This window comes from Octopus bimaculoides, chromosome 14, assembly GCF_001194135.2.
Source record: "Octopus bimaculoides isolate UCB-OBI-ISO-001 chromosome 14, ASM119413v2, whole genome shotgun sequence".
In the NCBI taxonomy this organism is placed as follows: Eukaryota; Metazoa; Mollusca; class Cephalopoda; order Octopoda; family Octopodidae; genus Octopus; species Octopus bimaculoides.
Genome location: NC_068994.1, coordinates 31238292 through 31252500, shown reverse-complemented (window position 1 = coordinate 31252500; position 14209 = coordinate 31238292). Strand labels below are relative to the sequence as shown.

General features: G+C 36.7%; 1 protein-coding gene across 7 annotated transcripts in view; it reads right to left on the bottom strand.

The window, feature by feature from the left end:
• Positions 1-13850, bottom strand: part of LOC106874070 (PACRG-like protein) — a 25630-nt gene extending 11780 nt beyond the window's left edge. For 2 of the 7 annotated variants that reach the window (XM_052972814.1, XM_052972815.1), the window contains exons 1-3: positions 7548-7940; positions 5977-6044; positions 1035-1125 (exon numbers count right to left, since the gene is read on the bottom strand). In XM_052972814.1, coding sequence (XP_052828774.1) covers positions 1035-1125; positions 5977-6044; positions 7548-7793 — 405 coding nt within the window. In that variant the 5' untranslated portion in view covers positions 7794-7940. Of the gene's footprint in view, positions 1-1034; positions 1126-5976; positions 6045-7547; positions 7941-13771 lie in introns of those variants that run through there. The other 5 variants (XM_014921651.2, XM_014921653.2, XM_014921655.2 and 2 more) reach the window with 5 other exon arrangements.
• Positions 13851-14209: the final 359 nt, after the last annotated feature.

The following is a 14209-nucleotide window of genomic DNA, read 5'->3' as shown; positions in this document are numbered from 1 at the left end:
CCCCACTACTAATTTGGTCATCAAGATAGCGGAAGCTATCAACCACTTCTAGTTTTTCTCCCTGGAATGTGGCAGAAGTTGTTTTCTGCACATTTACAGTGTTTATAGCTCCTGAACATCTACAAACGAAAACTAACTTCCTAGTTAACCTTCCTTTGATATTGCTGCACCTCTTATGTGTCCATAGCTTGCACTGGGTGCATCTAACAATCCTTTCTACTATAGGCACAAGGCGTGAAATTTCTGTGGAAAGGGGTAGTCGATTTCATTGACCCAGTGTGTGATTGATACTTATTTCATCGACCCTGAAAGGATGAAAGGAAAAGTGAACCTCAGCAGAATTTGAACTCAGAATATAGTGACCACATACTGCTAAGCATTTTGTCCAGCATGCTAATGATGCTGCCAGCTCACCACCTTGATAATAATGATAACAATAGTAATAATTCTTTCTACTGTAGAAAATTTCAGGCACAAGGCCTGAAATTTTATAGGGAGGGGCTAGTCAATGACATTGATAACAGTGCACAACTGCTTTGCATTTTTTCGATCCAGAAAGAATGAGAAGAAAAGTCAACCTTGATGGAATTTGAACTTGTAATGTAAAGACAGATTAGATACTGCAAACCATTTAGTATGGCGTCCTATTGATTCTGGCTGCTTGCCACCTTACTGCTTCTGATGCTGATGATAATAATGATGATGATGAAAATAATAAGACACACATACAAATATATATATATATACACACATACACATGACGGACTTCTTTCAGTTTCCGTCTACCAAATCTATGACAAGGCTATAGTAAAAGACACTTGCCCAAGGTGCCACGCAGTGAGACTGAACTTGGAACCATATGGTTTGGAAGCAAACTTCTTACCACACAGTCACTCCTGTATATATATATGTATGTATATATAAATGAGATAAATGAGGAGGACAATGAAGACAGTTCCTCAGTAAGTTCTTAACAGCGAAGGCTAAAAAAAAAAATGAACTAAAGACAAAAAGGAGAAATAAATTCAACAAACCTCAGCAAGTGTAACCAGGACTGGATCAAATGGAACTGATTCTGGTGGAGTTGACCACGAGAGTTTATGCTTCACTGAACCATGCACCAAACTGTAAAGAGCAATGTGGAATAATTAAAGGAAGAATTATCATCTTTGTGGTTATCAATTATTATAATGATAATTAATGGAAATATAATTCAAAAATACACAAAGACAGTCAATATCACTTAAACATTTATTTTTTGGTATCAAAATTTTTGTTGCATCTAAATGAATGTTTGAGTGAAGTTAATAATCTTTGCTGTGTTTTTGAAGAACTAATTAAGTATTCCACGTAATTGTTTAATGAAATCTCAGGTCAAGTCATTTGCCTGCAAGTACATCTCTGAAAGGCACAATAATTGCTGTCCTTTTAAATCACCATATCACTCTGATGGGCACGTGGCTGTGTGGTAAGTAGCTTGCTTACCAACCACATGGTTCTGGGTACAGTCCCACTGCGTGGCACCTTGGGCAAGTGTCTTGTACTATAGCTTCGGGCCGACCAAAGCCTTGTGAGTGGATTTGGTAGACGGAAACTGAAAGAAGTCCGTCGTATATATGTATATATATATATATATATATATATATATATGTGTATGTGTGTGTTTGTGTGTATGTGTGTGTCTGTGTTTGTCCCCCCAACATCGCTTGACAACCAATGCTGGTGTGTTTACGTCCCCGTAACTTAGCGGTTCGGCAAAAGAGACCGATAGAATAAGTACTAGGCTTCCAAAGAATAAGTCCTGGGGTCGATTTGCTTGACTAAAGGCGGTGCTCCAGCATGGCCGCAGTCAAATGACTGAAACAAGTAAAAGAGTAAAAGAGAGAGTATGGTATGTAAGAACAGGTTGTGGTTTAGTGTCAGGTCAGCCCTAATCATGCAAGCTTATATGATCGACAGTGCTCCAGTTGTTACCATCCAATCTTTTTTGAAGTATCTAAGACGCCATTATTTAACGTGTCTTTCGTATCAGGGACCACATTGTCAGTTGTATTCTCTATGTAAGACACAGGATATAATTTGAAAGAAATTTGCTGTATGTAGCAGGTTGAATGATTACACAGAAACTACCTTATTGGCTTGTTTAAGAATTACTTGTCTCCACCTGTGTTTTCAGTCAGTTATACTTTTGTCCTTCATCTGTCTGGTTTCTATCATTGCTAATCCTACCTCTGCTATCACTCAAGATTCAATCTTTCATCGATTTTGTCTCCCCTGTCACAGTTATCTACAATCCTGGGCAATACAGGTAATGTCCATCAAGTTGCCTCCCTTGCTTCCTCAGCTAAACAATAATGTCAGTTAACACCGCTTGTTCTCTCTAATTATGACATTTGTGTTTATATCTGATCTTTTTTCCCTCTTTATTCATTGTTTCAATCATTGGATTGTGGCCATACTGGGGCATTGCCTCAAAGGTCTTAGTCGAAGACATCGACCCAGAAGGGTTTAGTTGAAAAAATGACTTACTTTTAAGACTGGGACTTATTTTACTGGTGTCCTTTGCCAAACTGCTAGGTTATGGGTGATGTAAAAAAACAAAACAAAACAAAAAAACACCAAAGTAGTCAAGTGGTAGTGGTGGGAAAACACAAGCATGAAGGCACACACACACACGTATCCATCCATCCACCTCCCCATACACACGCACATACATATATATCAGGTCATTAAAAACGAAATGTCCAATTTTGAACTGAAAGTTTATTTTACTTTATCTCAACAAAAAAAGCAATGCAATTAATCAAAGTATGTACCTAAATTATCAATACAATGTTGCAATTTTATTGGTAGCTTATTTATGCCACCAGCGAAGAATTCTGAAGAGCAAGAGGTGATGAAATCATGAAAGGCTGTTTTTGCATCTTCTTCAGATATGAAGTTTTTCCCTTGCAAAAAGTTGTCTAATGCCTGGAAAATTTGATAGTCACTTGGTGCAAGGTCTGGTGACTATGGTGGATGACAGAGTACTTCCAAGTTCCTGTAACTTGAGTAGCGTTCTTTGTGCAAAATGTGGTCGAGCATTGACTTGCAAGAGAATAGGCCTGTCTCTATTGACCAATCTTGGTTGTTTAATTGCAAATTCACTCATCATTTCATCCAGTTGGTTGATGTATACATCCGCTGTAACTGACTTAACAGGTCTCATGAAGCTGTAGTGGATGACACCAGTGCTGGTCCACCAAACAGACACCATTACCATTTTTTGGTGAATATTTGTCTTTGGATTGTGTTTTGGCACTTTGTCTCTATCCAACTACTGTGCAGAATGCTTGCCAGTGTTGAGGAGAATCCATTTTTCATCACACGTAACAATACGATGCAAAAATGGCTTGTTTTTAAGCCATGACAGCAAAGAATAACAAGTTTCAAGACGTGTCATTTGATGCATGTTCAGTTATGTGGTACCCACTTGTCCAGCTTCTTTACTTTGCTGATTTGTTTCAGATAGTCCAATACAGTTGGAATTGAAACATCAAACCTTGCTGCTAACTCATGCGTAGTTTGAAATGTATCTGTTTCCACTACAGTTTCCAGCTCATCATTATCCACCTTGGTCTCAGGTCTACCATGGGACTGAATTTCAAGAGTAAAGTCACCAGACTGGAACTTCTCAAACCATCGACGTACAATGCACTCATTCGCCACATCTTTGTGCTGTCTGGGATGCATTGGTTCCATGATGGAACTCATATTCATAAACAACATGACTTTTTGATCTATCCGTGGGTTCACAAAAATTGATTTACAAGAAAAAACTCACAATATAATTAGACACTATGAATTGCATTTCGAAAAGTGATGATGTAACTCTTCAATGTTGTAAAACAAAGAATTGCCAGGATGAAACATTAGAGTTAACAACTGTCAAACTTAGTGCACAAGAAAATCGGACATTTCATTCTTAATGACCTTATATATATATATATATATATATATATATATGAGTAGAAGTCCATTATGTGTATGTATATACACACACATATATACACACACACACACATACATATATACACATGATGCACACACACACACAGAGGATGGGCTTCCAAGCAGTTACCCTCTATCAATTTCTCTCACAATGCTTTGGTCAGTCAAGGGCTACGGTAGAGGTGCCATGCAGTGAGACTAAACCTGAAACCCTGCAGTCGGGGAGCAATCTTCTGAACTTTACAACCCTGCATGTGCCTGAGAATACTGAATTACAGCAACATGCTCCACCTGCTACTAGTATTTCTTTTGAGCCACTTTACTCCATCATATAGCCAGGCCAGTGTCACTAATAATTTGTGGCTTGTGCACCTGATTGGAATTTTTCCCCAATTTGACTGGAAGTTATACACAATTCTAACATTTTACCACTAATAGATAGCAGCCACAAAATACTAGGATCCAGTTCAAGGGAACTTCTGATTCCTTCACCCACTTAATGGATAGGTTAGGAAATCTGAGATTAACCCCCAGGTCTGTTAGTTGTACATTTCTCCGTATTTTGTTTAGTATATATAATTTGTTTTTAACTGTAAAACTTGAAGTAGATAAAGCTGTAAATAATAGCATGTAAATATTGGGATAGAAACCCTTTTAGATAGATAAAAAAAAGGCTGGCCTTAGTATATATATTTAAAAATGAGCAGAAAAAGAAGACAACATGAGAGGGACAAGTTTTAACGAATGCTGTATTAGCTTAACACTTAAAAGGAAGAAGAAGAGTCTTGACATTTCAGGTATTTGTTCTTCATTAGAAAAGAATAAATGAATGGGAAAAGTATTGAGGAGGAAAGATGGTGGGAAAGGAAGAAGAAAAAAAAAGGGTTAGGATTCAGGTGAGAATATGGTTCTATGGAGAAGAGTTAGGAAGGGAGGAGGAGGAAACAGGGTGGTGTATGTATAAGGGGGTATCAATGTATAGAGATGGACATAGGGGGAGGTGTGTGTGTGTGTGGTATGAATATATAATTACAGAAAGAAAAACGGTAGAGAAGAGAGAAGCAGTAAGGATGAAAGCCATGGTTAGTAAATTCAAAAGCATCATATGCGGTATTGTCTAGCTACAGCTGATGGTGCTTGAACCTAGAATGTTTTGGTTGGTGGCCAATGACTTGCTTAATTGGATAAGTGAGTCTAAGACAAGAGCTATACTAAAATGGAATGTCAATAGCAAACATGATGATTAAGGAAATCAATTTAAGAAGGAAATAACCAGATACATACAAATAACAAACATGGGAACTTCATTTTTATATCTGAGGTCCACATTGAATTAAGTGTAATCTATTAGAGCCCCATTAAAGGAGATTTTATTAAATATACAAAAAATTGTAATTATATTTATTGTGAAAATGAAGTGGTTGAGAAGTTCTTTTTGCAACCATGTAGTTTTGGGTTCATTCCTATGGGACATCACCTTGAGTAAGGGACTTCTATGATACCTCTGGGCCAACCAATGCCTTGTGAATGAATAATTGTATGTGTTTGTGTTTATTCTCTCCACAACTACTTGACAATTATTGTTGGTTTGTTTGTGTCTTTGTAACTTAGTGGTATGGCAAAAAGAGAACAACAGAATAAATACTAGGGTTAAAAAGAGTAAGCACTGGAATTCATTCATTCAGCTAAATAGCTCAAGGTAGTGCCCCAACATGGCTGCAGTCTAATGACTTAAACAAGTGAAAGATAAAACAAAAAAATAAAAATGTAAATTGACCTTTCAATGACTTTTGAAAGAATTTAAGACTATTAGAATAAATACAATACTAAATGATCAACAAAAAAAAAAAATTTTAATGTCAAATTCAGACTTCAGCAAGAAGGCTACACTTAAAAGTCTCAAAGGTCACAAGTTCCTTTCACTCCCAGACTTATTTATAGTCCATATTTTAAAAAGAACATACAAAGAAAGGGAGTATAACTTACCAACAGGGAATGCCACCATTAATGTAAACTGTAGAAAAAACTGATTGATTCTTGGTAGATGTATTGAACTGTGTATAGAAGAGAAGTCAGTGTTGGCAGAGAAAGCTGTGAAAATTGTGATAATTATTGTTCTAAAAATTTATATAAATGTCCTAGTATCTATTATAAGTAGTCAAAAAATGGATATGATTAAAAAAAGAGAACTAGCTTTTAGAAAAAGCAATATCTTCATACACATATTCTTGTAAAAGATGAGGAAAATATTGAGTCTTTAAGAATTTCACATCAAATCTATGTGGTTTTGATTTTAATCTAATTGCATTATGCCCTGGGTAAATATCTTCTACTATAGCCACGTGACATCATGTGATGATTGTAGAAAAGTGTTATCAACCAAGCAAGGTTGGATGAAGAGTGACATGCTTGTTTTCAGAGCTTTTAGGCATGATTACCACACAATCTCTTTTACCAAAGCTGTGAGGCAAAGGAAAACTGCCTGTTCTTCCTAACCAAAGAAAATGAATATGGCATGATGACTTCAGACGTTAGCTAGATCTGTCCTACAAGAAACAACAGCTATTCAACAAAGATCCACATGGAAAACATGGTGAAATATTACTTTACTTGGAAACAGGTGAAGGTTGGTGAAAGGAAAGGCATCCAGATGTGGAAAACCTGTCTCCACAAACTACATCTGACCCATAAAAGCATGGAAAAAGTGTGTGTTGAATGATAATACACTATGCCTCCTCTATATCTTAGGTTGTGTAATTAAGGTACGGTCTTTCATCAAACAAGTCAGTTAACCAATTTAATGCTTATATTCTATAATAGTGATTTTGGTTAGAGTGTGAAAGAACTATGTTTCCTATGTTAAAAATAAATGATAAGATTGTAGTCATACATGTAGCTATGTTGAAAATGGAGGTGTTAAAGTAATGTTGAGGTTAGTACATTAGGGAATAATGAACATGTAGATGGACCTAATAATTGTTTGGATTAAGGTTGGTTATTGTGGAATGTTAGTGGACAATTAGTGAGGTATTTTGTTATTGAGCTCAAGACCAAACTTGCTAAGCAGCCTTATGAAAGAAGATGTTCCAGTATGGTCCTTCAGTCATTTTAGGAAAATCTACGACAAGATTGAATAATGTCCTTTTTTTAAGAATCGGAACCTTTACAGCCTTATAAAAACAATGGCTGTTGTTATTCAACTCAAGGCTAGTCGTGATTGAAGAGACATATGATGAAAGACATTCAAGCCATGACCACCCTGTGTTTATAAAAGGCATAGAGTATGTAAAATTACATTATTCCATGTCCCTTTCCTTTTTTTCCCTTCATCAAAATATTAGGGTGCAACATGAAGGACATTTAGCTGCTATTTCTAAAAGAGCAAGCATTCATGTAGAAATTTCCTTAATAACAGAATTGCTTTTGAATCATAATGATATTTCAATGAAATATATGAAATTTCCCAGCTAAATAACCATTGATCAGGAAAAGATTTACACACATCAGAATGTCTGTAAAATTTATTATATAAAACAAAGGAAAATATCTTTACTTACTGGATCAATAGTTTTTGGGTTGAGTCTGGCAGATGGCTTGTTGAATTTTGCCACAGTTGATGTTTGTATTGGTGGTTTGTCATTATCTCCTCTTAACATTGAACGCGCTTCACACACTGGTGCTGAATGAACTCTGCCAACATTAGACTTGGAGTGGTTTGCTGTTTTATTACTCTCAGTCACACTAGTCTTTGGACGAGCAGGGATTCCTCTGTGGGTCTGAGATTTCATCTGGTTGGGGAGCATAGCTTAATTTTGCTGCCCCTGAATGGTCCCTGTTAGTTTCACTTTGGTTGGAGGTGTGAACACTTATGAAGGGAAATTTACAGTTAATTCTTTCAACAATCACTTTGCAACTGGTCTTGTTATGCATCATTAACACACTATAAACGCCTGTATATAATAAGTTAACAACTGTATAAGTGTTTGTATGTATGTATGTAAGTGTGTGTGTGTATCTATGTACATGTATGTATATGCGTCTATGTATGTGCATGTGTGTATGTATGTATGTACATGTATCTATGCATATGTATGTGTCTGATTTAATTTGGTATTCCATTGTTTCTATCAATCAAGAGCTATAGTATAATAACAACAATAACAATGATAATGATGATTTCTTTTATTTGCCACAAGGACATTAGTAAGGGAATATTACACAGACAGGTTATAAAAAAATGGGTGGGGTTATTTATATTCAAATGAAATGAATATAGATGAAGAAAGAAAAAGTAAACAGTGAAAAAGAATGTTTACCCAGTTCATGGCATTATATAATGCCAATAGAGTCAGCTAGGGCCAACCAATGAACCCCACAAATCCTGGATTCCTCTAACTACCAGAAATAAGCCCCTCTTCCAGCTGTCATTTCTTGGTCAACAAGTATATGCCATAATTGACCAAACTTTTGATAAATTTACTGGAGGGCAGCACTTCCCACTCCCTGCTGACCTTCTACTCTATTTGGAACCTGAAAAAGTTGATGAAGAGTAACACACTTGTTTTCAGATCTTTTAGGCATGATTACCATATAACCTCTTTTGCCAAAGCTTTCAGACAAAGGAAAACTGTTGGCTCTTCTCAACCAAAGAAAATCAGCACAGTATGATGGTTTCAGAAGTTTTCCAGACCTGTCCTACAAGCAACATCAGCTGTTCAACAAAGATCCACAGGTCAGCAATTCTCAGGCATTGAATGAATTCATATAGAATGGGTTCATCACTCTGCATGTATCTTGGAAAGGCCCAGCTGATTCCCATACCTGCTATCACAAATTGGGAAATTTGTCACAAACAGGCTATGCCAGGTCAAGGATTTCTGGTAGTTGTTATTAGTCTTTAGAAAGAAAGTTCTTCAGAATAGGCTCTTCAGTTGATCCTTATTAATACCCAAGTCTTCCTCAAACATCCGTCAATCTTGTTCACCACTAATCCATACCCACAATAGAATGCAAGGGTTGACATAGTACTGGTCACAAGGCTCAACTAGGAGATGACTGTGCCAGTCTTGACAACATTCTAGATGGTAAGTGCCTTATCTTTGAATTTACTCAATGCAGGACTGCAGCTCCATCAAAGAGACAAGCTACAGGAAACATGCCTTACAAACAGTGACCTCACCAAACAGGAATCTCAGTAAATACTGCAGCCTCAGCACATACCTGCACAGTGTTAACCATGACATATTGAGCCCTTTCCCCATGTCTACTTCAAATTATTATTGCTCCTGCAATAATAATTTAATAAACAAAAGTATACTGAAGTAATGAGAGGACATACCTGACAGATCAAATATATGACTTAGAATAGTTCCCATAAGCCATTTAATCTGATCCCTGACCAGAAACTGTTGTACTTTGAAGTGATATAGACTCTGAAAGCAGAGTCATTACAAGTAACTGCCAAGTAAAGATAGTTGACACTACCAAAGGCTATGAAGCAGAAACCCCATTGAAGCCAGGTTTATTATTCAACACTCTCTATGATGTTTTCACTGATGTGATAACTAATCTGCTGGGAACTGCACATTGTCTGCATGACCCACTCTCTTCTCAAGCATGCTGGCAAAAAAATTCTGTGTTAAGAGAGTACAGATATTATCAATAATGTCTCTCTTGTCCATACCTTTCTTCAGTAGCGCTATGAATATCTGGCTAACACAAATGGAAATATTCCTAGTCAGTTGTCTGTTGCAATAGATATGTGTCAAGAGAGGAGTGAACAAGTGTGGAATGTAGCCATAGAGCTTGCCAGGCAAACCATCCAAAGCAAGCACTTTTGGCTCTTATGTAAAAGCTCATCACTGACTGTATCTCAGCTATTGTCATTGGTTTTTCACATTTCAACTCTTCACTGACAGCCAGAGAAGGCCATCAAAGTACTATTAAAACAATGTATAATATAGGCACAAGGGGAGAAATTTTTTTGTGAGCATTTTAAAATTTCTTACATAGGTAGAGGACCAGTGATTTCTAATATGAAAACAAAGTCATAGATTTTGGAGAGAAGGTACAGTCAATTACATTGACTTAGTTCTCGAGTGGTAATTTTATAGCTGATTCTGGCACAAAACCAGCAATTTTGAGGGGAGGGGGTTAATCAATTACATTGACCTCAGTACTTGACTGGTACTTTATTTTAACAACTCTGGAGAGATGAAAGACAAAGGTAACCTTGGTAGAATTTGAACTCAAAATGTAAAGTGCTGAAAGAAAGGCCACTAAATATTGTCTGATGTGCTAATGATTCTGTCAGTTCACTGCCTTAGTAATAATAATACTTTCTACTATAGGTTCAAAGCCTTATATTGACCCAGAAGGGATGAAAGGTAAACTTGATCTTGGCTGCAATTAGACTTGGAATATAAAGAGTAGGAAGAAATGCTGCTCAGCATTTTGTCCAATGCACTAACAATTCTGTCAGCTTGGTGCCTTAATTAATTCTGAGATAATGAAAGACAAGTTTGATGATGTATGATTTTCATTAAAGAATATGAAGTAACATACCTGAACACCATAAAGCATTTATTCTATTCAGAGTATTCTACCATGCATACCAGGTCAACCTACCACCATTCACTTTAACACAACAGGCCTCTTCATTAACTTTTTATCAGTATTTGGCATCTCCACATACTATAGATACACACACTCAAGGAATCATATTCAAGCTTGGAACCATGGAACCAATAGGTTTAAATGAATGTTTCTCCTTATATACCTTAACACCTTCTTAAAATATTAATTCCTGGTTTATACTTTATCACTTGTTTCTCCTCTCTATCTAGCTTCTCTTCCTCTTCTTTCCCTTTTTATCTCCCTCTCCCATCAAGTTTCTCTTTTATACATGCACTCACATCTTGCTTTGCCTTCCATATCAGTTGTTGCAAGGACTTTGATATATAGAATGCAAAGCTCTTATATCTTTCTTTCTCTCTCTCTCTCTCTCTCTCACACACACACACACACACACACACACACACACACACACACACACACACACACATAGCCTAACCTTACTTCAGAGAAGTTTTCGGTGATTCTTTTTACATGATTTTTAGTGACGAATATGATCATCATTGGAATATGACTCTGGAGGAAGCAATTGCAACAAATTCTCCAAAATAAGTGAGAGATCTGTTTGCAGATCTTCCCATTCAAGGTTAGTTGCTTAAAAGCTATATATTAACTTAGAGATTAATATATCTACTCTATTGGCAAATATGAGTGCATATTTTTTCTGACTTATAGTCCCTTAAATGAAAACCCACCAGCCTACCTTCATAAATATATATATATATATATATAGTATGCTCCAATGATGTACAACATCAGAGTTCATGTACAACAAAGTGCTAACATGCTAAGAAGAATCAGATGTAGCATGCTAGAGGGAAGACCACGATAGTTTGGTAATGTCATGCACATGAATGAGAACAGCTGCATAAAGAAGTACTGATTGCTTAAAGCAGATGGTATCTGCAGAAGGCAGGGGGATGCCCAGAAAGACATGGGATGAAGTAGTGAGGACTGATCTCAAAATGTTGAGCCTTATGGAGGAGATGACAATGGAGCAAGATGTCTGGCAATATGAGGTTCTTGAGAAGACTTGCCTAGCTCAACAAAACTGAGTTCTGGAAGTGGTCTGTATTATGTATTCTCCACCCACGTTACATTAATTCACCCTCCCACTGCCATTGAACCAAACTATATTTTATTAAGCACTATGCTGCCATTGAACCAAACTACATCTCATTAAGCACCATGCTTGTTTCTCCCCACGGGTCATCTTTGTTTCCTGTCCCTCACCCACTACTAACTGTATCATTGCTATCCTGCTGCTCCCCTATATACTCATGTTCACCATTCACTGCTTTCCCCTTTGCCCCAACTCTCTTTTTGCACTCTCATGAACTTCCTGCTCACTCACCCTGTCCAATCCTCTATACCACTCATATTCTAGTTGTATCTTTAGGATTCTCTAGCACATCTTCACCATCACCATCTTCTCTCTCTCTTTTAGACTGGGGTAGCCAAGTTTCTCCTCTACAGCAAGACACTTATTTCTATCCTTGTATCTTATTTTAATTTCTCATCATCGTACAAAGCCACCTCCCTCAATACCATCCCCCCTCTCAGTCAAGGGGTTCTTATTGTTGTGCAAGCTACTTGGTGACCCTATTGGTGCTATATAAAAAGCATCTAGTACATTCTGTAAAGTGGTTGGCATTAGTAAGGGCATTCAACCATAGAAATCATGCCAAAGCTGATACTAGAGCTTGGCACAACCCTCTGGCTTGCCAGCTCCTGGAAAACCATCCAAGCCATGCTAGCATGAATGGACACACACACACACACACAAACAAACATGAACAGGGTAAATCTATTAAATGATAGACTATACTGGATTAAAAACTTTTTCATTGACTGGAAGTTTTGTTCAGCTAAATTTAAGCATAAATAAGACTAATTTTGTCCAATGTTGTTACATACATATGCCAATTGCTTCTCAATTTTTTCACCACCAATGACTCCATTTGCTTAAATTAATTTTCTGGCAATCCTTTGATATTGGCACACTACATCTTTCACCCAACCTTCTCTCATTACATAGATAAAGAAGTTAGGCTGGAAACGAATGCGAATGACGTTGTTTCCTTACACAATGATACACTGTAGACCAATACCAAGAGAATGCCAATTTTCCTGTAGATCACAGGATTTTGAAAGGACTGACTACTTGATAAATCGATTTTATTAACTAACAACCAAATCATATTCCCAGTTTCATTTGAACACAGTTCGCCGATCCCCAGTAGTATTTTTGTGGACCAAAGGTTGGGAATCATTGTTTTAAAGCAAGACAAATATATATTCGCAAATAGAATAAACATATTCGTCTCACCTATTGTGCAATATCGTTACGTCATACCGTTACAGGTTGTTCGACTTTCATCTCAGTATAATTCAGAACAAGTATGTGAGCGTCTGTTGTTCAAGTTTAACCCAAAGTCAGCTCTGATCTAGTACATCTATGAGCAAAGACGATCCTGCCTAGAAAATTCAGCTTATTTTTTCAGATATATTGTTTCTATGTTCACATTATCCAATGTGTATTCGTACATTTTCTGAAGTCGGTAGGATCTGATGGCATGGAATTAGGTTGCTATTTCTAGCATGTCAAACAACAATTAGAGGATTCGTTTTTGGTTTCGTACCTGTGTCTGTTCATCTCTAGTATTATCCCATTTTTATACACACACACGTATTATATAGAATTTAGTCAAAGAGGGAAGGGTAGCACCCATTACCCTTTATTTTTTTAAAACAGCTTCGGAGGGTGGCAGGGAGAAGGGCGGACGTTACTCTCACACCAGAGACCTGCACAACTCCGTTTAAGGCATCCAAGTATAAGGTAGTGATGTTGAAACCGTGATAGACGGATGGATAGATTTGAAATCACACACAACTATATATATATATATATATAAAGCCATTTTGTTTTCACTAGATGGATTTGCATCAATCAAGAAGCTCAGTGTAGCGACGAAATTAATCACCATCTTCGTAGAAAGACATACACACTAGAAGAGAGCGAGAAGAAATTATCATTAAGCAATTAAAAAAAAATTGGTCGTCAGTTATACACAAAAACTAAAGAGTCTTAGGGAGATAGTAAAGAAAACAAAAGTTAGAACATTAAAGTAGTAAAGAAAACAAATACCCAACTGTCATCTTCAACCATTTTGTGTCCCACAGATCCTTGGTAACGGTGATCGACGAATTCTTTCCCCTGCTAATATAATGTTTCTAGTCCATTATTAAAAAAAAAAAATCTTACGTCATTTGTAACTTAAGCAACACAGGGGAGGAGATAAGTCAATTTAATAGATTCTTGCACTTGACTGGTACTTTATTTTAATGATTCCTGAGGAATGAAAGACAAACCTGACTTTTGGCGGGATTTGAACTCAGAACACAGGGACAAATATAAGCCAAGCTTTGGATACTTTATGATGTGAAATAAGTCGTTTATTTATTTATTTATTTGTTTGGTGAAGGGAAGCTTTATTCAAGTTTATGTAAAAAATAAACCCAAACCAGAAATTATAATTTCTGTTTTAGATTTTTTCTCTTCTATTATTTGAAAACAACTGGGAGG